The sequence below is a fragment of the Falco naumanni genome, chromosome 1 (genome assembly GCF_017639655.2).
Source record: "Falco naumanni isolate bFalNau1 chromosome 1, bFalNau1.pat, whole genome shotgun sequence".
In the NCBI taxonomy this organism is placed as follows: domain Eukaryota; kingdom Metazoa; phylum Chordata; class Aves; order Falconiformes; family Falconidae; genus Falco; species Falco naumanni.
Window position 1 is genome coordinate 115,508,266 of NC_054054.1, and position 24,419 is coordinate 115,532,684.

Below are 24,419 nucleotides of genomic sequence, written 5' to 3' on the forward strand. Positions count from 1 at the left end.
TAAACACTATAGCCTGTGCTGATTTTAAGTGCATCATATGGTATATATTTTATGTGTGTATATATAGAGGGAGAAAGAGAGATTTTTCAAGCCAGTCAGAGACATAAAGTGATCTTATATCATCTAAAACCAACAATCATACTTGGACTTCTGGCAGTTTTCCTTGCAGTCGTCCCTGCCACCCCCCTGCCCCTTCCCCCACGGGCTGCCGGTGTGCGCTGCCATCTGCCCCCATTATTTTTCACAAAGGCATATAAATCACTGTGGAAACTCTTATTATCTTATTTTCCCTCTGCTTCCCTCTTGTCTGTTTTGAGAAAAATTAATGCATTTGTCTCCAGAAAAATGTGCAGTCTCTATAATTCAGTTTTAAAACAAGCACAAATAGCAAATGGATAGACCTCGGTTAGGAGACTCATTTTTCATGCAAGTAATTGAACCCTTCCCTTCGATTTTTCCTTTGGGTGTTAAAGACAACTGATGCCTTCCTGGAATTTGCTGAGGTCTAAGAAAGGTGGAAAGACAGACAGACAGACAGAAAAAGCAGAAGAGAGAAAGAAAGAGAAGACGGAGAGAAAGAAAAAGAAAGAAAAAGATGAAATTGGAAAGAAGAAAGAACAGAAAGGAAAAAGAGAAGGAAGGAGAAGGAAAAAGAAGAAAGGACAAAAGGAAGGAAAGAAGGAAAGAAGAAGGAAACTCTGAAGCGCATCTCAAAGCACTGTTTGCCTCTGTAGAAGGACCTTTGGGGAGCTCCCAAGAGAGCATCCCAGCTGGGATTTTTCCAAAAACCAGCAGTGCTTCGGTTTGGAAGGCTCCTCACCACCTGGGTTGGTGAGGAAAGCCACCCCCATCGTGCACCCCAACAGCCTCTGCCTTAACCTGCCCTTGTGCCCCCCACTCAGCCACCCAGGGATGTCCCAGACCTGTCATGTCCCGCAAGCACCCCATGTGGCATGGAGGCGGGGGGGAAGCACTTTGCACAGTTCAGGCCACTGGTTTCATCCTGATGCCTCTTTTCTGCATCTGAAACTCAGGGAACGTCCACTGCTCCCCCCCTGCCCCCCGCCAATGACACAGCTGCCCCCCCGCCACAGCACCCGCTGCTAAATGGGAACGTAAATCAACACAGTTCTCTGGAGAAAGTCCCTCAGACAGTGCCGTGTTTTTCCAAACCACAGAAATCACAGCCAGCTTGAAAATAATCCCCGTCCCTTGTGCTGCGGGGCTCCTGTGCAGAGTGAGAGTCTCCCCCTAAGAGCAATATGTACAAGGCTCCTGTGCAAAATGATGTGCATCCCCGCCACAGCCCCCGACCGCATCCTGATCTCTTTATCAGCTCAGAGGCCCGATTCACCACTCACGCAGAGGAAGCCAAGAATAATTCCAGAAAAGCCACAATCAAGTGAGCGCTCAGGCCAGCAAAGTCTATTGTTCCTTTGTCTCTCACTGTATTATCTCTGTCCCCTGGGAGCTACATTATTGCCTGCAATACATAATGTGATTTACTTGTTTGCCATGCCTGCCCCATTTTTCTTAGGCACAAACAGAGGCGCACCTTCAGCCGTGCACACTCACTGCAGCGCACGTGTTCCTCCGGTGGAAGAAGAGGAGAAAGATGGGAGAGGAGGATGGGAACTGGAGCCAGAGAGAGGGGCAGCGGGTGAGAAGCTGCAGGCAACATCAAGGGGAACAAAATCTTGTCTGGAAATTGGAAGGACAGAGGAAACCGCTGAATGGAGGTGGTTCGGAAAAAAAGGTGTTCCTCCATCCTCCTTCCCTCTGGAGAAGGCGAAACCCCTTCAGCTCTAAGAGACCAAAAATCTGGACCTCGTGAGTGCAGGGACTGAAGTAGCTAAATTAAAGCAGCTGAAGCCAGAAGTAGGGAAATAATATTGGAAATGGGCAGCGGGTGCAGCAGGCTGAGACGTACTTGGGCCACACAATCACTCTCGGGGAGTTTTGGACACCCTGGTGTCCCTGGAGGTTAAAGGACCGACTGTTGGGATTTATTGGGAGCAAGGACATGGGCTTTCTCCCTTCTCTGCAGGGATAAAGGGATCCATCCTCCAACATATTGCTGTGGAGTCCTAAACAATTAAGTTTTGGGAAATCCTGTGACTGTACTGCTGTAGATGCTTCAGGTGTGTTTGTGTCTCTGTGTGTGTGTGCACACCAGCAGAGAGCTTTATGGAAGAGACGGACACCTCAAAGGACCCCCCTCCTTTTGAGAACAGAGGTTGTTCCTTAAATTATGCTGAGAAGTGACTTTTTTATATATCACTACACATTTCCTCCTGCTGCAAGGCCAAAAAGTCCTTTATCTGTATTACAAAAAAGGGAGCCTGACCTCAGGCTACGATCTAAAATACATGGAGTCACACAAGTTTACCCTTGGAGTCATTCTTCATCCTTCCCATGCCAATTCTTTGTCCTTTTGCTAAATGAAACTGTAATGGCTGGGAAAGGGCTCCCTATTTTCATTCCTGGAGCAAAGCAGTCAAGTGCAGAGAGGGCAAAAGTCTCCAGAAAATAGAAAGCTTAAAAAGATTCCTCCTAGCTTAATTTGCAAGTTCTGGGCAAGGCAAGGGCTAGTGCTGAAGAAGCTGGCCTCCTCCAGCCCCACAGTCAATTAAGAGATTTTAGCCACAGCTCACAAGGTCGCGCATCAAGAGCTCTATTCCATGCTCAGCTATTCCACCTCCTCCCAGGGAATGCATCACTGTCTAACCCAGTATCAGTCATCTGACATATTTCAGGAAGTTTCAGTTGATAGCAGACCTAAATTTCATGAGTAAATCGTACAGCATCTAGCTCAGGTCCGCTGTGCCACGCTCACCTTCCCATCGCTGCACAGGGGATGCAATGGGGACGTGGAGGCTGTTGCTTGGGCATTAGCATAACACCAAGGTTCCTAAAAGTGAATCCAGCTCATTAATGTAAAAAAATAAAAATTACGAAAAGAAAGAAAACTGCTCTCCAGAATATGAAGGGATGAAACAAAAAAAACAATTAGTGACCTCAGCGTCATGAATCAACTTGAGTAATTTTGATCCAGGTCAATAAAATCTCATCTTCCTCACTCAGCACTGAGCTGGCACGGGCTGGAGGTTTCGGATCAGCTCCCAGAGATGACCCCCAGCCTCTCATTTTCTGGGGCTGCCTTGCTTAGCAAGACCAACCCTCCTTCCCCCTTCATTTCTCAGCATCCACAAAGAGAACACCCAGCCCGAGTGTGCTCCCTCTTTCATTGCCCTGCCCTGGAAAAATGTAAAGACAATGCGGGAAAAACTGTCTCAGCCCCCACTGATACTCTTACCTGCAGCAGGGGTTTCAAATCCATGCTGACACCATTCCCACCACAACAGCCGGGCATCTCCCTGCGGTCAGGGCATGGGGTCTCACCTTGCAGGGCAGCGGCACCGCTGGGACCCTTGGCATGATCTGATCTTCTATTCCAGTAAGGAAAGCGGGGAGGGGGGGAAGGAGGGGGGCTTTGAAAAGTAATTCTGTGTCTTGGGAGCTCAGGTCTCCCCAAGAAGTAGTGAGATGTCTGCTCTTAAGCCATTTTGGAAAGCCCAGACAGGACCCCTGGAGATGAAGATTTTGAAGTGTGATCAAAGAGACTCGTGGAGATAGCAAGGAGGATTAATGCTTTTGCAAAAGCACAGTGAAAGGTTCTTAAGTTATTCCAGCGGGGCTTTTTTCAAAGGGGCCTAAGGGAGTTAGGCACTTAAATCTCACTCGGATCCTTTATTTAGTTTGCAAATCCTGGGCTGGAGTAGTGCAGAAGTGTGACCCCTGAAGCATTACTCTCCGAGCTTGTCTGCTTGAGTGAAAAGCTGAATTGATTCTGGCTGTGTTGGTGGCCTCCTGCAGCTGCTCCTCCTCCCCTTCGGAGCAAGCAAGCTTGCTGGTGGGAACGGTTGAGGGTACAATGTATTTAGAGAAACAAATAAGGGACCAGCAAGCAACACACTGAAACCGTGTGGGCTGTGTGTTCGAGGGAAAGGGCCGAGAGCGGCTCCAGGTCTGATTCTTTCCACAGGGGTTTATCCTGGACATCAAGTGCTGGAAGATGCTACTCACGGCAGATCCAGACTGCAAGGGTGACCTCCAGCTGGGTGAGCAGCATCACTACTCCTCCCCGGTGGGTTTCATCATGATCTCTAAGAAAGCTGCAGGAATCATTTATTTCATGAGTTTGGTTATTCTTCCCTGTTCATGTCTCCCTGTACTTTTTTTTTTTTTTCTCCATCACCAGCCTTTTACAGTTAAAAAATGTAGAAAGAAGTCCTGGGGGGTTTTGTTCCCCAGACAGCTGCATGTTCATGGTGTCTTATTCATTCCCACCGCCACTGCTAATGATATCGTGGAGGGTTACAGCTCCAGGAAAGCAATACAAGGAAGCTGGAAAAAAGGCACAAACAACAAACAAAGAACCTGTTCTCATGCAAATGTTCTTCACAACAATAATAATAGTAATAATAATAATGATAATAATAAAAAATAAAAGGGCAGATGAGAAATGCACACCATGGTCCAGCCGCAGTGAATGCTTCCCAAGCCTTCCCGCCGGGTCTCCGGCTTTCATTTCATCTCCCCCAGCACCACAGACTGGATGGGGAGCCCTATCCGCCCAGCCCCCGCACAATGCAAGCGGGTTTGGTATTGTTGGGAAACATGGCACACATGTGACGTGCTATTGTCCCTAATTTGATTAATGAAGCGATCACACTAACGGGGCATTCCACACACACCCAGCACCTTGTTACTAACCCATGCCAGGAACTTCCCATCAGAGCATTAATTCCCCAGTACTTGCTTTTCCCAACCTTGTCAGGTAATTGTTTATGAAAAGATGAATGTATACAATAATACCGGGTGAAGGGAGCTGATGTATGTGGTGTTAATGAATGAAATAATCAGTTTGGTAATAACTGGCATGTGTATTTGTCAAAAGGGAACCAGCAGGACATTAGCATTCTGCAGCCACCAAACCTTTATCTCCTGGTCTTGTGTTTGACAACCGCCCCCAGATAGTCCATGAATAAAATACAGAGTAGTACCCAGACATAATTAAACTGCCAATGTGGATGTACCTAAATGAACTTGATATCTTAATGACACTAGATAGCATGCGAATAATGAAGGCGGCATGAAAGGGATGTGCATAATGAACACAGACATCCAGGCTGTCGCTGAGGAGGTGCCCATAGGGACCGTCCCCACCAGCAGCAGCTCCCAGACCTCCTCGTTAGCATGCAGGGCTTCGCCTGAGCTCCCACGCTGTGCCAAGGGGACCCATGCCATGGCTTATCTGCACCAGCGCTGAGGCCAGAGTGTTGCCCCTGTGGGGACAAGGGCTGGTGTCCTGCAGTGCTGGCCAGGCTGTGGTCATGGAGGATGGGGCTCTCAGACTGGGCTGCTGGCACTTCTCACCCTCCCTCCTCCAGAAGTCCCTCCTTTGCCTCATGTCTCTGCACCTCATCCTCACCAGCCCTGCTGCATCTGCTCCTCCAGAGACCTCTGGCATGCTGTTGTACAGCGCAGACATGATTTCAGGAGCACTTAATATGATTAAATTACCAGACATGTTCCTGTTTAGATTTTTTTTCAGCACGGAGATGGTGTTCCAGGGGAGAAAGCACTTGGGGCTGCTCAGAGCAGCCTGGCCGCTGGGTGGGTGACACGTCCCGAGATAACTCAGCAGCATGAAATAACTCTCACCCTCATCGTCCAGGGACATCAAGCCAGATGTATCTTCTCCCAGCGCCCATGGGTGCCACCTTCCCTGCAGAGGATGCTGGGCTCCTGACAGCCATCCCAGCCATCCCCACACAGCGGTTGGGCAGCCGTGGGCTGCTGCTCACAGGCATTTGCTCCCAAAAGGCAGGTTTCAGCCTCCTCCTTCGGGGAGGCACCGCGTTGGGCTCACACGCCACACCGCTTAGAAGGTAATTGCCACTTACTGCTCTAATGGCTCCAATTTTAGCAGCAAATGAGTGATGTACAGTTAGTATCAGTCTTATTAAAGAAATAATAATGGGAAACTAGAGCGCGCACACTGCAGGGAAGGAACACTCCCCCGTTACATGGGATACAGCTGTGCTGGTATTTGACAGCAGCAGAATCCCTGCCTGCTGCTGATATAACTCCAATATATTTGAATACAATGAGTTCAGTGCGTAGGAAAGGGTTGTCAAGAAAAGGTTGTCCCTGCCTAGTGCTGATATAACTCCAATGTATTTGAATGCAGTAAGTTCAGCGCGTAGGAAAGGGCTGTCAAGCCCTGGAACAGCCTGCCCAGGGAAGAGGCTGAGTCACCAACCCTGCAGGTATTTAAAAGACATGTAGATGTGGCACTTAAGGACATGGTTTAGCGGTGGACTTGGCAGTGCTCAGTTAATGGTTGGACTCTATGATCTTGAAGGTCTTTTCCAGCCTAAATGATTCTATGAAAGCAGCCGGCTCAATACAGCTCGGCTTGCTCCATAATGACTGAATTGACCGGAGGCTCAGAAATTGCTGTGAAGCCAGCACGGAAAATGTGAACTGGAACAGGTCCTATCTCCCTCTAAAAAGGAGATAAGGAAAAAGTGCTTAATGAAAATGAAAAAAGTACAGCAGGTTTGGGGGAAAACAGCTTAACAACCAGCAGACAGCACAGTCCGGATGAGCACAGGGGAAGGAAGCCAAGGCAGAGAGCAACCCGCCGGAGGCAGCCCAGCAAGTCGTGACACGGGATGGAGCACCGAGATGGGTTAAAAAATGTAACTCCTGCTTGGGCCAGAAAAAGGGACAAGGTGGGACCAGTGAGGTCCAGCCTGCCCAGGGAGGTGATGGGAAGAACCCGGGCACGTGCTCACCACCCACATGCTTTGAGCAATGACAGCCACCGTTAGCAAGACACGGCCAAAGAGCTCTGGGTCCCTACCAGGTGAAACCTTCAACTTACTACGCTCTGCCTGTTTACCCCCACTGACTATTTGGCCCTGAGTGCCAATTATTTAACCATTGCTTTCCTTCCCAGGAAAGACATCCCCATGGTGCACCCTCATTAGACAGTAATGGTGATTTCATTAGATTAAATAACTCCGATGATCCCTAGAGACCAACAGCACTTTAAACACAGAGCCTCGGAGTTAGAATTACTGTTATTTAACATTGATTAGATTACAAGGCAAATCCAATTTTTCCCCTAAACATATGATGTCTATGATTTGCCTAGCGGGAGACGTTAAGGACGGCATTCCTGGAAATCTGTGCTGGGAGGGGGGACCATGCCTGAGTCAGCAATGTCGGGGTGACCCACGGGCTTGTGTCTGAAAGTCCTTCTGTGGAGAGCATGGATGGTGCTCAGGGGGTGTCCCCGTTGTCCCTGCCCTTGCTTTGCTCCAAAGCCAGGGGTCAGGTGGACTTGTATCTGCTGTGTCGGCTTATCGCCCTCTCCAGCAGAAACATCACCAGGAAATAATTGGGCCTCTTTGACCCATGGCCCTGCCGCGGCTGAGGCCGTTAATCACTCCTTAAAGCTCCCTCCCCACTCCTCTCCCCCGGGAGCCCCATGGCCCGCAGCCCACGGCAGGGGATGTGCCTCCTGGCCACCGCTCTGCGTGCAGGGAGCGGAGGGAGAGCACCCGGTCTCTCCTCCTCACCCCCAGGATCCTGCTGGAATCTGTCTCATGGCTTTAGGGACCTGGGAGCTTGGAGTGGGGTGGGAAAGGTTGGGCAGGGCAGGACGGGACCACCTCAGGGCTCCACTCCTAAGCGCGGGGGTGCGGTGAATGCCCCCTCCCCGAGGACAGTGCAGGGACAGGATGGCTTTCAGCACGTGGTGCATCTCCCTTCCCAGCCCCTTCCTCGGGTATGCCGGGCATTTAACGCCTGGCTTAGGAGCTCAGGCCGGACAGAGCTTCCTCCGACCCCCCTATGCTGACGCATCTTTGGGAAGCCAAGGGGGCAAACAACTCCTACGTGCATCCCCCACACTGGGCAGAGCCGCCCACAGATCCAGGGGTGCTGGGCAAGCCCGGCAGCTGCTGGAGGCAAGAGCACAGCCCACGCAGACGGACAGACTCCCAGGAGAGCAAGCTCAGCTGCTAGTGCAAAACCACTGCTCTGATAAATCGGGCTTTGTACTGGGGATGTGCAAGGATGCTCAAGGAAGAGCTGGCTCCCAGCAACCAAGGTGACCACAAAGCTGACCATAAGCAGAGACTAGACCCACCAAGGCACCCACCCTGGGGTGACCGTGGGCTATTCAGCAGAAGCTCTCAGGGATGGAAGGGAGAAGAAAGATGCATACCCCATCCATGCTGGGCTCCAGTCTGGTTCTGGACTCCTCCAGCCCCTGGATGACTCCATGGCCAAGAAAGCTCCTGGGAACAGCCAGGGCTGAGCATGGCTCTGCAGCTCACCCAGGCTTCGGTTCCTTCATCTTACACCAGCTTTTACAATATTCCTCGATTTGCCCAACAGAACCAAGCGCTGCTTTCAGGGCTTCAATAAAATTCAGAGTCACTCATAACTTTAAGCCAGATTTACTCCAGAGGAAACACACCCAAATTCCTTCCTCTCCTCTACAGTCCCCACTCCTGATTCCCATCTACCTTCCCAGGGCTATAATGTGACTGAGCCCAGGCAGCTTCCGAGAGTGGGGCGAGGGGGATTGCTGTGGGGCAAGAGCAAAGAAAGCAGTAGCAGAATTGTGTGCTGGGGAGATGCTTATATTGCCCAAAAATAGATAATAACATAAAAACTCAGTGCTGCCATAGCATATTTCTCACATGCCAAAGAATCCATAGTTACACTAGGAAACCAGAGGTTTTACATCTGGCCTGGGAAAGCTGGTAGGTCCTGACAGATAAACAAAGCCCACAGCTTCTCCTTTTAGCTGCTGCAAGAAACAGCCTGCGATGCTGGTGCCTGGCTCCAGTGGCCGGAGAGGCAAGCTGCTGCCCCCCTGCACGGCCTGGCAGAGGCAGGCTGTGATGAAGAAACACCAATTTCTTCATCCCATCTCCGTTTTGGGGCAGGCTGGAAGGGAGGGCAATAAATGCTGGATTTTACTGTCATAAAGCCTCTTGAATAGCTGGGCTGCAGGGATGGGAGCACCAGAAACAGGGACACATCCAGGTGCCTTAGCAGCGTTAGGTTAATGGTTGGACTCAATGACCTTGATGTTTTTTTCCAACCTAAACAATTCTACGATTCTACGATCAGCTGTGACCTGGCAGTTTGCTGTCACTTGGCCAGACAACTCAGCTGCAATTAGGGAGCAACAAGCAGGTGAAGCTGTAACACTCTGCGGTGCAGCCCCCTTGAAACACACAGCTCACAGGTGGGCTCGCCCACCCTGCCGCACCATGGGGGCAGCGGGTCCCCGCGATGTGACAGACGGCCACGGACCCCAGCAGGCAGGGCAGAGCTCAACCCGTCCCAGTACCGCACAAAGCGACCCTGGCGCCTGAGTGGGCTTTGCCACTGGGGCTGACCCCGACCCATGCCACCGGCGCTGGTCAAACTCAATTAAACGCTGTGACTGCATCTGGGTCAGGCCACAAAGTCCTTCCCCCGGCTCGGCCCCTTCGGAGGCTCCCGGGCTAACCGCTTGCGTGTCCTACTAAATTCTTTCTTTCTGAGACTCTTCCAGAGGATTTACTGCTGCTGAAAGGGAGGGTGGCAGAGCCAGGAGCGAGCAGGCGGAGCGGCATCATGACTCATTAGGACGGCAGGGCTGGGGGCTGAGCGCCACTGCCCCCGGCCTGGCTCCTGTGCTGGGCTGAGCTGGGATCGCCCCCCGTGCATGTGGAAACAACATTTAAACCTGACGTGACCCTGTGTGTGACCCTCTGCATCTGCCCATGGTCAGAGAAAACAGCCTGGCGAGGGCGATGCTGGAGGGATGGATCCCGGTGCTCACCGGCTGCAGGAAAGCCAGGTCCCAGCCCCGCCAGGTGCACCTTCAGCAATGACCTTAGTATGTTATGAGTGAGCTTATCAGCGTAACCCCATTTCATGGATGGGGAAACTAAGGCAGGGGACAGAACAAGCCTTCGCTCACTAACACCCAACCAAGCTGAGTATGTCCCCAAGTCTCCTCAGCTGCCCTGGACATGACACAGGAGCCAGGCAACACGTGCTGTCTGTGCCATGGCAATGCCTATGCTGTCCCCAGCAGCGCAGCTCTCCTGTCACCACAGGTGCACAACAAAATCCCATCTCCTGCCCTAAGGAGGGTCCAGCCCGAGCCAGACCCTGGGGAACAGCAAGGTGGGAACCAGCCACCCTAGCGCAAACAAGGAGCAGCCGGGCAAGACGCTCGTGGATCAAGACACAGATGAGCCGATGGGTTTGCGCTTGCTCAGAGACCTGCGGCGGCCCTTTAAACCTAGGCAGGTTTGCACAGGGCAGAGAAACAGGGCTCATGTGCTCCATCAGGGCAGCAAAACCATGCAGCAGACAGACAGAAACAAAGAGCCGAGGTGAAAGTTAGACCTTAGGTCTCCAAACGTTTGCAAAGCAAGCATCAGTCCCAGCGGGGCTGCAGCAGCTCAGCCCATGGGGCCAGGTTGCTACCAGCCGCTGCCTGCTGCGCTGTTCAGGGGGAGCAGCCTCGGGTACCTGAAGAAGCACAGAAATCCGAAGGGATGCTTACCCAGTTCTCACTAACCTGTAAGTGGTAAGGGGTATCCTTCTATTTTTCTTTGCATCTGGTATGAACCAACAGAGTTACACACACAGGCTTTCACCACAAGAGCTGACAGGGTGCAGGAATACCCAGGGGTGCAAAATGCAATGCTCCCTTCTTCGCTATCAACCACTGGCCACTTGATGCCAACTGGAACATTCACCCCCTTCCAGAAAGTACATTTCTAACCAAATAACACCGATCGTATTTTCCCCTGATAACAGTTACGGGAAGATGAGCCTCCCTGGGTCTCCCCGGGGTCCCCCTGACCCCTGTGCTGATTCCTGTGCCAGCAGCAGCAGTAAACCCCTGGGTCCCTCCCAGCCACGGCTTGGGGACTTTGCTTCTGGACCCTCATGCTTAACAGCTCCTGATGCATCTTCCTTTGCTAAGCATTTCTGGAGCCCTTTTAGAGTCTTTTAGCCAAAATCTCCCGTGGCAGCCAGTTTCACTATTTAATCTCACACTGTTTGAAAAAGTCCCTATTTCTGCTTCTTTCCAACCTGTTGCTGACAGTACAGATGGAGGCACGAGAGGGACGTCCACTGCCTTCTCAGCCACCCCACGAAATCTCCCTCTCAGCAGCTTCTGGACTCACTCAGGCTGCAGGGAGAGTCTTTAGCAAAGCTCGAGACCTCCCTTCCTGGGAGAGTCCCCCAGCTCCAGCCACTCGATAATCCAGCACAGGAGTGCAGGGGAGGAGGAAATGTCTGGTGGACGGTACGATGAGCACCCAAGGAGATTAAGGTGCAACTAAGTGGACTTTTGGGTGTAGTCAACCCTGCGACAAGGGAGCTGGAGGAGCGATGGCCTCCAGCCCAGAAGCAGGTGGAAAGGACTCTCCCAGCACATGGTGAAGCTGTGGCACCTCTAACGTATCAGTGGAGCAAGAAACCCAGTAAAGCCCCAATGAGCTAAGGCTGTGGGGAGAGCTGGTCACTACCCCCTGCCCCTAATGCAGCCGGGCACCAGTGCATCCATGTGCACACATGCCTGTGCTCAGCATCTTCCTCTTCCTCCGTGTGGCCCTGCCCTGCTGGGAGGCTGGTTGGGACAGGACACACAGGGCAGCAGGTGTTGGTGGAACCAACACGCACAAGTGGGGTCTCGCCAAGCCCTGCACCGGAGGCGGCTGAACCAGCTGTGGAGCCCAAACCATGCTCTGCTCACCCAGCTCTGCAGGTCACCCTGCGTGCTGCGTGCACCGGGATCTGGGTCTTGGGTTTTTCCTTCTTCAGAGATGCTGAAGGAGCTAACAACCATTGTCACACAGGTACAAGCCTGATAAAAACCAGGCAAACATTTATAAGCAAATATTAATATTCACACAGCACAATTCAGCAGTGCAAGAGGGCAGATTATTGCACAACATTAGCTTTAACCCTTGCCATGACACGCAGCTTTTGCACAGAGAAAACCCCAAATCATCTTGCAGATGAGAAAGACCATTTCCCAGTCATCAAAAGCCACCAGCCCTGAGCCCTGTGGGGGGCGTCTGCCAGCAGCACAGCGCCCAGCAGGTCTTTGGATGGGGAACAAAGGCGAATGGAGCCAGCTGAAACTGCAGAGTTAATTTTTAGGGGCAGAGACTAGAATTACCTGAGCTGGAAGCCAGCCCGGATGCGGGGATTAGCACCCTCAGCCCTTGTGAGAGGAGTCAGGGGAACTTTCCGTGACCTTCAGCACGAGGAGCAGGCTGAGGAGTCCAGCAGCACTGGGAGGGACGCAGCTGATGCCAAGGGAAGCTCGGCACACACTGAACACCCATCGCCAATGCCTGTGTTGGGCAACCTCCCTTCCTACCAGTTAGAGGAGATCAACAGCAGCATGGAGCTAGATGCAAAGAGGTTCCATGTGCTGACCTTGCTCTGCCAGAGGCCCTGGGTGCGTTTGTGCCTGTTTCCCCACTGGTAGAGTGGAGCATCCTCCATTCCACCCATGCTGACGGCCACTGCACTGCACTAACCCAGGGACCAGGTGCCAGCCCCCGGGGAATGGCCGTGCTGAAGATCTCCCCGTGCTTCTGGCTTTGCAACATCATACAGCCTCCTTCTGCCGCCATCAGTTTTACCTATGCAAATCACAGCACATTAATGGCACAATACTAATTGCACCCAGGTAACCCACTGCTCCCCCCACCCATGCCTATGGACCTCCCATGGGCAGAGGTCCAGCAGGAGCAGGGGAAAGCCATGCCTTGCTGCACCAGGTGACCCACTGTCCTCCCAAACACCTTGTTATTGAGGCTTAAAGCAAATCTTGGCAAGGCACAACCCAGAGTCCAGCAATGTTTTGAGACCAAAAGGATTTAAATAGCAAATTTCCAGTCAGGGGAAGGACTCCGGAGCCAACGAAGTCCAGAAGCAAAATGGGGAAAGCAACCTCTCCAGCTGGCATGTTACAAGGGCTCAGAGCACGTCAGCACCGTGGGCTCACTGATCCTCGAATGTGTTTTTGGGGGTCGCAGCTGAGCCAGGCCACCTCCTTGAGCTCTGCACACCACTTCTGGGCCATCGCATCTCCTGCCTTTCACTTGCTAACCCTGTGCCAGAGGGGTCAGGACACAGAGCTTCCCCCAGGTAGGACATCCAGATGTTTCCTCACCTGTTTTACTCTGAGCTGGATCATGCCAACACTTGGGAACTTTCCCCCCAGATGGGCTTCCCGAACAGTCCAGACAGCGCAAAACTGTTCAAATTATGTTGAAAGATGCTGGTATATGGTACTCAACTTCATAATTTAATACCATGAAAGCAGAAATAAAATGTTACTGACAAAATGCAACACTTGAGAGCGCAAAGATGCACACGTGAGCGTGCGCACACACACAAACCATCAGATAAACATGGAAGTCAAAACAATTGGATTTGATATTTTCCCATAAAAGGCTTCCCCAGAGAGCATGGGCTGCGGGAGGGAGCCCCTTTTCCAATGGGCGATGTCAGAAGAAATAAGCCTGGTGTTTTGAAATTTTCAGCAAAAAAAGATCCCACTAGAGAGACAGAAAGAAATAGGCAGCTGCCTATCACGACATTGCACTTGAACCTGCACATCCCTCACCAGGGGAAGGTGTGGGAAGAGCAATTGTGGTCAGACCTGATCGACTGTTCACATCCCTGTTTCCAGCCACCGGCTGCACTTGGGAAGTGGAGCTGAGCGATGTGGCTGGGGCGGGGGAGGGTGCTCTATCTCCTGCTCACAGCTGGGAGCTAGGCAGGATCCCGCTGAAGCTGTGTGCTGGCATCCACAGTCTAAACAGGTTTGTGCAAGGAAGGTGCCCAGATGCCTGGAGTTGCACAGGTGGGATTTTCTTACGCAACCCTTGGGCACAGCTGCTTGGCAGTGGGGAAAACAACCACACGAGGTTTCCAAAGCTCTGCCAGGGCAGTGACGGGAAGTTCCCGCTCTATCTCCCACCAGAGATGTACCCAGCAGCAGCCTCGAGCCTGGGGGAGTTTGAGCGGGGATCTTTCTATCTCTGCAACAGATGGTGTTGCAACACCAAGAGCATGTTATAAATCTCCTCGCTTCCAGGAAGCAAGAAAGATGGTCTTGCCATGCATGAAGGGAACCGGTGATTTCTTTTGCTGAAAGATTTCCTCCTGCAGAATCACATCATTCAATGAAAGAAATGCCAAGAGTAATTCACTTCCTTGAGCAACTCTATTTATATTCTCACTGCAGGCACTGCCCTGCTCACACACCCCTCCGGGGAGTCACAAGGGCTCAGGAAGGCGCAGACTGGAGGTTAACACGTTTAACTCCAAACCATGAAAAACCCAATTTCCCAGGAGGTGGATTACACAGGAGACAGGCAGAGACACTGGCCACTGTCACAGTGCCCGGGATGGCCCCAGTCCTACAGACCTTGCACGAGCAGCCCCGCTGACCCACGTGGGGCTTTGTAATGGGGTAAGACCCCAGTGTCCAACTCCAGCAATGCAACTTTAACTGCAACCTAATCCACTTCCCGTCCATAATACCTGCATGTAATGAGAATTTGCAAAGATTTATGGCCACAACAACCGCCCCTGCTCCCCCTTGCCAGCCTCTGCTATTTCATTGCAAAAGCAGTTTGGGTTACCTCAGTATTCTCCAGGGGAAAAGCATAATTAGCAGCTCAGGAGTTTTAATGCCTGTGTCAGGGAGGGGGCTCATGGGGGGTTATTCTCAGGTTTTCTGATCACTTGTTGTTCGCTCTGAACTCTCTGGAAAGGCACCAGGTCCCTTCCCCCTCCCCAGACCTAACTGCTCTTATTATAGACTTCAAAAGGTCGGGGTGAAATCCTAGCTTGGCTGCAGCGAACAGACGTATCAGTGGTGATGGTGCGGCCAGAGCACGGCCCCGGACCTCAGACTCGATGTAATTACTTCCAGGAGCCCCCCCGAAGGCAGCAGTCGATGGCAGGAGGACAGCCTACGTGCTTAGGTGAGGATTTGCAAGATCTGACCTTAAAGGAGGACTAGTGGCTTAAGAGGGTGAATCTGCTGCTTCTCTAGGAGAGTACCACAACTTTTGCCATAAATGGGCTCCCGCCCCAGCCAGCTGGAGCTTTGTGCTGCTTTTCATGAGACCCAGCTCTATGAATTTAACTGACAAAATCTTGGACAGTCAAGGCCATATTTTCAAGATTGCTCAGCAGCAGCAGCGGGGCCAGGGGAGCCCCAGTTTCAAGCAGCCCAGCCCCAGGCAGAGCCATGGGGTGGCTGGGGAAGGTGCTGAACCCCTCCAGCCCCCCGTGCCTCAGGGGCCGGGATGCGAAGCGGTACTGAAGAGGAGGATGGGGTCTATTGACTTCTGAGCCTCCCTGGTATATCCCCATGAAGACCATAGGATCTGCCAAGAGAAGAGTCCAATAAAATCCTAAGTACTTATTTTGATGCTTTCGAACAGGAACAGGGTTGATGTCTCCTTATACGCCAGCTCAGGCGCTCACCCCATCATCAGGAAAGGACACGAACCTGGATCTGAACTTCTCCATTAACAGAAAACAGAAGTGATAGGTATAGATGCAAAATCCTTAAAAGAACCACCTAAAAAAATAACCCGTTGGGGTTTGTTTAAGGAGTAAGAGTTAAAAAAAACCAGCCCCAGCCCTTTGCAGTTGGATCTTGCTAGGAGTGTGTCTGGATGGTGCCACCTCTGTGGGTGCCGTCCCTCAGGTGTGCAAACTAGGTGGCCCCCCCACCACGAGAGGTTGGTGAGCTGGAGCTGTGCCAAGGCTGCAGGACCTCTGCCAGCAGCTCCGGTGGGTTCCCCAGCTTTGGGTGCTATTTAACCCACAGCATAGCCCAACAAGCTCAGGCTCCATTATACCTCCCCATTTCTGTGCTGGAGAGAGATGCCAGAGTCACAGACGTGCTGCTCCACCGCTGCAGCACCGGGCAGCGACCTCCCTCCCACGGGCAAACTGAGGCACACCAAGATGCCTCCCCAGCAGGAGGGTGCCAACCTTCAAACTGTTTCCAATCTTTACCAAAAGGCTTTGGAGTATCTGAGCCCAGATCATGCCCAAAGGCAGCGGCGAAGCACATGAGTACCGGCACCAGTTACTGTCTCTGTGTAAGAGACTCCACGACCCCAGCCCTCACCAGCATTTCCATGAGCTCCTCCTCCCCCTTGCTCTCCCCCAGCAAGGAGTGGTGCCTTCAGCCACCCATAAACCCACCTCACCCTCCATCTCCGATGACTCCTTGGCCAGGAGACCCACGCTGCCCAGCCAACACACTCTCCACCGGTTTTGCGCCTGTCCCAGCCTATCCCCACCTGTTCTTTGCAGTGAATTACCTGGGCTTTGGGGCCAAGAGCAGCTTTTGTTCCCTTTTCATACAGCACCTGGCACCACAGGCTCAGCACAGGGAGGTCTCTGATTACACAGCTAATAAATAAACAAGGACCTTGATCCTCTTCAGCATGAGGTTGTCCAAGGCTACAATTTCCACAGACACTGCTGCAGGCTGCACTTGATGCTATTAGTAATTCAGATGTATTTGGCAGACGAGATGTTCCCAGGACAAGGAGCAGGCGCTGCTAAACCAGACCTTCCTACAAGCAGGATTGCACAACACCAGGGAGTGGAAAACTCCAACCGGCTCACACTCAATGTCCAACGGCACAACCCACGTTCCAGGCTGGGCACACCCTGAACGTAGTCGATGACCTGGTGTTTCTTGCAGAGGCTGCAAGGATGGCTGAAGAAAGGTGGGGGAGAAGATCACTTTAAGGCAACTAGTGCTACAGCATCTCCCTCCTGCAGGGAGTTTTGCAACAAGGTCTTTCCTCCTGATGGCCACCTGGTCCTGCTCCACCTTGTGCAGATTGTACTCGCTCCCTTGAAGTCTCCCCTGGCATCATCCACGTGCTCCTGCCCCCCACGCCTACTCTCCCATCCCCACTTCCATGCCTTCACAGCACTCGCAGCCTAGGCTGCTGAATACGGGGACCACAAAACCCCATGGACCTCCAGGCCATCCACTGCTACCAGCGTGGCCTGGCTCCTCCATCCACAGGGCTCCGACTGCACCTTGATTTCAGGCACAGAGGATGGGAAGCGGCACAAGGTGGGACACAGCTGCTCCTGGCTGCTGTAAGCCTGGCCCCCACCCTAAAGAAACCTCCTCTTCCTCCATCCTAGACCTCTTCAGCAACTGAAACATCTGCTGTTCCCTTTGACTCAGAAAACCAGTGGTTGCCTAGATTAGAATGGAGGGGGGAAAAAAAAAAAAGGCAAGGAAAAAGAAAAAGCAGCCTTGGCGAAAAATCCCAAGAGGACATTAATTATGAGACAGAACTCCCCAGCTCTGGAAGCACTGGGGAGGAGCGATACTTAAACTCCCAACCTGACGGAGTAACTTTGAATCATCTTTCATCTTCCCCTGGATCAGGTGTAATCTAATGACATTAGCTTGGCTTTGCTCTAGTGAAATTGGCATCAGTGCTACAGAGGCAGGGAGATTAAAACATATGAAATAAATGTTCCTGGGGTGACTGACAGTATAATGACATTCCAACAGGCAGCTCAATCAGCGCGAGACTAACAAAGGATCAGAGGGAACCAGCCAGACTCACAATATCACCCGCAAATACAGATATTTTTTTTAATCCTGACTTTTTTTTTTTTTTTTTTTTTTTTTACTTGAGTGGCTTAGACCGTATTCTTGGGAGTTTTCCCCAGGCTGTATACAGCTGTATTCGCAGTGGGGGATGGCAGTTGAACTCTATTAAAACCCATGCTCACCTGCTATTGAACTCTGTTAGCTCAATAGCCTTGTTGAGGGCTGGAGTGGAGATTTCTGTGCTGGGAAGTCAATGTGAGCATTGTGGGCTGCCCCCTCCCTCCTTTTGTCCCCGTCGTCGGAAGAGAGTACTTGCAAACCTGAGACCGAGCGCTGCTTTCGGCACACAGCTTCCCTTGACATTCAACCCACACACGGGCACACATGGAGGTGTCACACTTACCAAATTAAATCACTCAGACTGTTTTTTATAAAATCAGCCTCTCGGCAGGACAGCTGCCTTCCTACCCAGGCACAGCTCAGGCTAGAAGAGACGAGTGATTATTCCGCTCGGTTTAAGGGAGTGTTTTCATGCATTGTGTGACACCCCAGTAGGTGACAGGACTTTCACATGCCAAGCCCGTGCCTCGTTAGCCACTGCCCTACAGGTACCACCACCTAACTGGCCACTTCGGGAGCATCATCCTGCTGCTGCAGCCACAGCTCAGCCCCATTTATCCACCCTCACGCCATACAATGAGCAACTGTTACCGGAGCTGCTCTTTTGTTTCCAGGAGGAACCGGGGTCCCCCTCACACCCGAGACCCCACAGCCACTCTATCCCAGTGTGGCATCCTTGTAACAGCCCACCTCCAGTGACAACGGCACCAACCATCAGCTGCGAAGGCTGGCTGGCTCTTCCACATTCGCAAGCCTGTGTCTCTGCAAACAGCCAAGAGCTTTTTGTTGCCTTGGACAGGGCGCTCGCTGCCTGTGCCGGCTTCCTGCGGGCGCTGAAAGCAAACCCAAGTGTTTATATCTTGTAATGATGCTGTTTAGTCTGACTGCTGGGAAACAGAAATGCACGTGAAACCTAAGCCTCCGATGCCAAAGATAAGAAATCAGGACCCCTGGCAAACATCTGGCCATTTCACCAGCACCGAACCCTCATCAAAGATTACAGCAAACCCGTGGAGAGAGACAGATATTTTTGAAAATGAGTATTTATAACAGGCTGGCAACTGGTTACCAGTGGGCTGACACCGCAACTCTGCCATCACACCGGGACTCTGTGTGTTAGTAAAGATTACTCATACAAGCAAAGCCAGCAAGATTAGGTCTCAAAGGAATAATCCCATACAAAGAATTCACTGTACCTCAGCCTCCACAGGGCTAATAAAAAATAAATAAATAAATAAAAAATTCAGTACATCAAATACCAGAACAAACGAACTGCAGCAATTAATGGGAGAGCTCATGTACCAAACGCTAAAACACAATGCTTATACAAACAGCATGCAGGGCAGCACCTCGAATGAGAAAGAGCTGCAAGATCGAGTCCAAACCTCTGGAAAATTCAGTCCCCTACACTGAGGGCTGTACTATGCCCTAAATGCCTGTGGCTCCTCCTCTGTCTAGGTCCGCACTCCTCGCACAGGCACTGTTTCCAGAAGCGGGTCTATCCCACAGCCATCTGCTCCTCAAGGCTTCAAGAGCATCTTTGATAAATGAGCTTTTCTGCATATCCACCATAAATTTCAGTAGATGCCACCCCAAAGCCATGTGTTTATTTTTCAAAGTCAAGACTTGATTAAAGTTCTTGAGGTTTTCAGATGCGTTTTTAATGTTTCCTTTCTGATACAGGGTCAGCATGTGGAAATTGGATAAGCGCACACTAAAAATACAATTCTGTAGACAGCTTCAGCCCACACGAAAGGAAATCTTTCTTCTCTGAGAACCCACACTGCTGCCTGCAAAAACCCAGCGTGTTTCTGACACCGGCGGATACACAAGGAAGCTCATCACTTCCACGTGTTAAGACTTTTACATAAACACTCGGACTGTCAGTACTATCCTACTCCACATTTCAATACCGTCACCACAAACTGAGCCAAAATCATCCTCTCCTCTCTGCTAATAGCTGGGCTTGACATGAAAGTAAAACAAGCTCCGGGGTACCCGAAATCCTCTCCTTTTTGCTTGTTCATTCAAGAAAGCCACAAACACAGACACACTCTGCAAAAGAGCAGTTTCGCCCCCACCCTAAACAGCCCTTTCCATAGGAACCTGCCAGAAGACGCTCCTCAATTAAGTTTAAAACAACAAGGAAAACATCCAAACAACAGTAACGAGAATCCTGCCCTTTGGCTTTAACGTTCACCACCTCCATTTACAGGGGATACCTTTTATTTGGTTTAATGAAGCACTAATTGAAAGCAGAACCCCAGCTACCTTTTTGCTTATTTCTTAGGCAAGGTGAGCGCGTGGGCTGCGCTCCTGGAACTGACATTTGCTGCTGAAAGATTTGCATGGGAAATGGGGGGGTTCTCCACACAGAACGGGGGAAAGCTGCTGCTACCGGCTGCATCCCCGGGCTGGGAGTCGCGGGAGGTGACAGAGGATGCTCTGGGATAGGATGCTTTAAGGGGAGGCAGCCGGGGCTGCGGGGCGGCTCGGCTGGGACTTAGGGTGAGCCACAGGTTTTGCAAAGCCCCCCCACCCCCTCGAGAAAAGCCGGGAGCAGCAAGATGTTAGGGGGCACGTGCTCCTGGGGCTGGGGGGTAGCTCTGCCACAGCATCCCCCCGCAGTCCCCAGGGCGATGGGGCACTCGCTGCTCTTCCCATCGCCTCCCCCGGCCGCAGGGCACCCCGAGCTGTAGGAGGCATCCCCGGGGGGGCTTGCACCGGGGCAGGGGGGCTGGGGGATGTGCTGGGCAGCCGAGGGCAGGGGAGGGCTGGGGGGTTTGGGGCTGGGGTGGCGGGCAGCAGGGACGAGGACGTGGGGAGAGAGAGGGGCTGGGGGATTTGGAAGCAGGGTCGGGAGAGCGGGTGGAGAGAGGGGATGGGGGGAAGCATGCCTGGGGAGCCGGGGAGCGGGGGCCGGGGGTGGGTGGGGAGTGAGGAAAGGATCGGCCTGGGGGCTCTGGGGAGCGGGGCTGGGTGTCGGGGAGCCGCGGGTGCGGAGGACGCTGGTGGGCGGCGGAGGGGCCGGGCGGCCAGCGGGGGGCACTGCCGGCTCGGCCATGGCCCCAGCCCCGGCCCCGGCCCCGCCGCGCCCGCCCCAGCCCGTCCCGTACCTGTACCAGGCGAGTCCCCGCTCGTAGTTGCGGTCGAAGAAGTGGGGCTCGGCGCCGACGGCGCGGACGTCGGGGTGCACCCGCAGGAACTCCAGCAGCGCCCGCGTCCCCCCCTTCTTCACGCCGATGATGATGGCCTGCGGCAGCCGCTTGGTGCCCTCGCCCAGCAGCAGCGTCAGGGTGCCGGGGGTGCCCGCCGCGCTGCCCCCGCCGCCGCCCGAGCCGCCGGCCCGGCTCCCGCCGCCCCCGGCCGGCACCCCCCTCGCCCGGCGCCGCCTCCTGCCGCCGCCGCCGCTGCTTGAGCCGCTGCAGCAGCCGCTTCCGCCGCGCCGCCGCCGCCTGCCAGGGGGGCAGCTCGGCCGAGCCCCCCAGGTACCCGCCGCCGCCGCCCTCCTCCTCCTCCGAGGCGGCACCGGCGGCGATGATGGGGCCGGGCAGCGTCTGGCAGCGGTCGGCCAGGCAGTAGAAGACGTAGAGGGACATCAGGAGCGAGCAGAGCATCACCAGGAACTTCTTGAAGATGCTGCGGGGCAGCGGCTCGGCGGCGGGGGCGGCCGCCGCGCTCACGGCCATGCTACCCCGAGGCGGCGGCCGGGCGCCCTGGCCATGCTCCGCGGCCGCCCCCGGCGCGGCCCCTCCGCGCAGCGCTCAGCGGTGGCGGGGGGCTGCGCGCTGCCGCATCCCCAGCGCGGGGGCCACGCCGCGGCGGCGCTTCAGGGGGGCATCCCCCGCGGGCGGGGCGGGGGGGAGCGGCCGCCCCGGGGCCGGGCGGGGAAGCGGCGCCGTGGGCTCGGCGTGGGGCTCCCACGTGCGGCACCCGCCGCGGCGAACTTCGGCGGGGACATCGGCGGAGCGGGGCGGAGCGGGGCGGGGGGACGCGGCCAATGGCGCGGCGGGGGCGGGGGGCAGAGCCGCCCCCGGCCCGGCCCCGGTGCGGCGGGAGGAGGGGGGTGACCCCGCGGGGAAGGCGCTGGCCAGTCCCTTCGGAGGGAGCGGGGGGCGCGGGGGTGCCCGGGCGGCCCCGGGGCGCGGGGATGTCCCGCCGGGCAGCGCGGAGCTCTCGGTTCGCCGCCACTTTTCTCTCGGCGCCGAGGGGCGTTGTGAGGCCGCCCCCCTCGCTGCCCGCGGGCATGTGGCACCCGAACCCCGCGGGACCGTCCCGCAAAGGGTGTGCATGTGCCCGCGGTGGCCGCCCGAGCGCGCTCCCGGCCGGTCCGGCCGCGGGGGTTTTGCACCACCCCCCTCTCCCCCCCGGCACCTGGGCACAACCCTCTCGTTTACCCGACGGTGATACCCACCCGCACAAACACCGTGACACCAAAGAACGGACCCCCTAAAACCCACCCCGACACGGTGTAACCCTCCCGCAGCACTACAGCCGCCGCTCGCACCGAGCACGGCACCGAGAACAGCGCAGAAAGACCCGAAACCAGGCTTTTCAGACCCAAAATCAGGCTTTTCCCTCGCTCGCTTGAGCAAATCGCCCCAGGCTGGCTGCAGAATCCGTCCTGCAGTTGGTAAGAAATATCTACAAACACAGCGCGATATTGCTCTCAGAATTTGCTCTTCTCCTTTGAGAGTACACAAAATGTGGAAGGAGCTATCAGCTTCATGCCTCGGCTGCCTGATTCTAAGGGCTTCATTATTTCATTGCCTGTGGGAATGCCCTTTTAATTTGAAATGTTTGTCATAGATTATAGAAATTTTAAACAAACTTGCACATGAAACACTTGACTTAGATCTTTTTTTTTTTTTTTTTCCCTTCTGTTTGGTGTGGACCTAGCTGTGGAATTAAACTTCAACTACTTGGAAATAAAGCTGGTGTATCCACAAATTATTCAATGAAAGAAGGGAGCTGGGTTTTGCAATGAATAATAATCAGCCATCTGCAGAGCTGGCTGGCTAATAAAAATGTGTTTCCAAATAGTAAACAGGCCAAAATTAATAACAAATGTTATTTGCAATGAATTATTCCATTAGATCTTCTCCCAACTTTATGACGTTTTTCCTCTCTAAGCAAAGAAACTTATCTTGAATATATGGATTTCCAAATCCATACCCACCCCAGCTGCAACGCAGCCAGATCACTTGATCTGAAATTAGTGAGCGTAATTCCAACTCGGTGGGTTTGGTGACTTCAAGATACTGTAGCGTTTCAGGTATTTCAATGCTTCGACATGTAAGTAGATGCCTGGTGTGATTTACAAAAGGCTATAAGCAGGTTAGGCCCCTAACACCTCTAGGCAACTACTTACATCATTAGGAACCTAAATGCCTTTATAAATCTGCGCTCTGATCCGCAGCTCATTGAAGTCAATGAAAAGACTTTGCTGACATCAATGGGCTTTGGAGTGGGCCCTGCAGAAGCAGCACGATCAATGCAAAGTGGTTTGACTTCTTTATGCTGGTCATTATGACACTTTTTCCTTAGACACTTAGAACAATACCACATTTTCTGTTTGAATAAACGGTCCTTTCGAGCAGAGAAAATAAGAAAAGAGAAGTGAAATCGGTGTGAAAGAGTGCAGAGGGAAGATGTGAATCTATCTGCTGCGATCACATCACAGGACTCACGTTTGTTGCTTTTTTCCTGGAAATATTGGTGAGAATCTCAGCTTTCCTTTAAAAAGTCACGAGTTGCCTAGGGAAAATATGACCAGAGTCTATTTTAAAAGTTTTGATGTCTAGAAAGCAATAGGCTAAATATATCTGTATTTAAAACAGCGTTATGATATTTAAGGCAATCCTGTGATTTTTTTTCAGAACCTGACTCATCATTTCTGTGTGCTGAGGCTGAAGGCACGGGTGGCTCCTGCAGCCAGCAACAACTCTCCAAGAAGAAAGGTGTCTTACCAGGTAGAAAGGGCAAGACAGGGAAATAAAATAGTAAAGAATTTCACCCCTCTGTACCCCATATTGCTGCAGACTCTGCAAGTACAGCTGCAACTATGAGGTTTATTATCCATAAGGGTTTATTAGCAGGCTGGTTTTGCCCTTATTTTTAGATGAGCTTCTCTTGGTTCAGAGACTGTCTGGTGAAAACTACACTACAAAGCCAGAAAAATTGTGTGGCTGACATCATGACGCCCAGTTCTAAGAATTTACACTTCTTATCTGTTTTAGCCCTAAATAAAAAAATAACCCTTCTCAGGGATAATGTGGTGAGGTTGTTGTTTTTTTTAAATAACATAGAGGCTTGGAGCAAAAGGTGCTTTCCATTTTACTCAGCCTCTTACACAACTGACTTAACATTTACAGTGCAGCCTCTTTCTTTTCCACTTAAAGTTCTGCCGTGTCGATCGCTCTCCCTATTTCAGAGCCTTTCCCTGCACCCCCTTGCAGACGCCAGCACGCCTTTCCCAAAGCCTGGCAGCAGCAGGGTGCCTCAGGGTGCCAGGATTCCCTGGGATCCCCTGGGGTGTGGGGGAGCTCCGGGT

The 24,419-nt window shown here is 52.9% G+C and overlaps 1 protein-coding gene across 1 annotated transcript in view; it reads right to left on the reverse strand.

Annotated features, from left to right (window-relative positions):
• Positions 1-21,570, reverse strand: part of LOC121081249 (heparan sulfate glucosamine 3-O-sulfotransferase 3A1-like) — a 35,058-nt gene extending 13,488 nt beyond the window's left edge. Inside the window, 2 exon segments of the mRNA XM_040580119.1 lie at positions 20,983-21,210; positions 21,212-21,570. Of these exon segments, the coding sequence (XP_040436053.1) occupies positions 20,983-21,210; positions 21,212-21,555 (572 nt within the window). The 5' untranslated portion in view covers positions 21,556-21,570.
• Between the last annotated feature and the right edge of the window lie 2,849 nt (positions 21,571-24,419).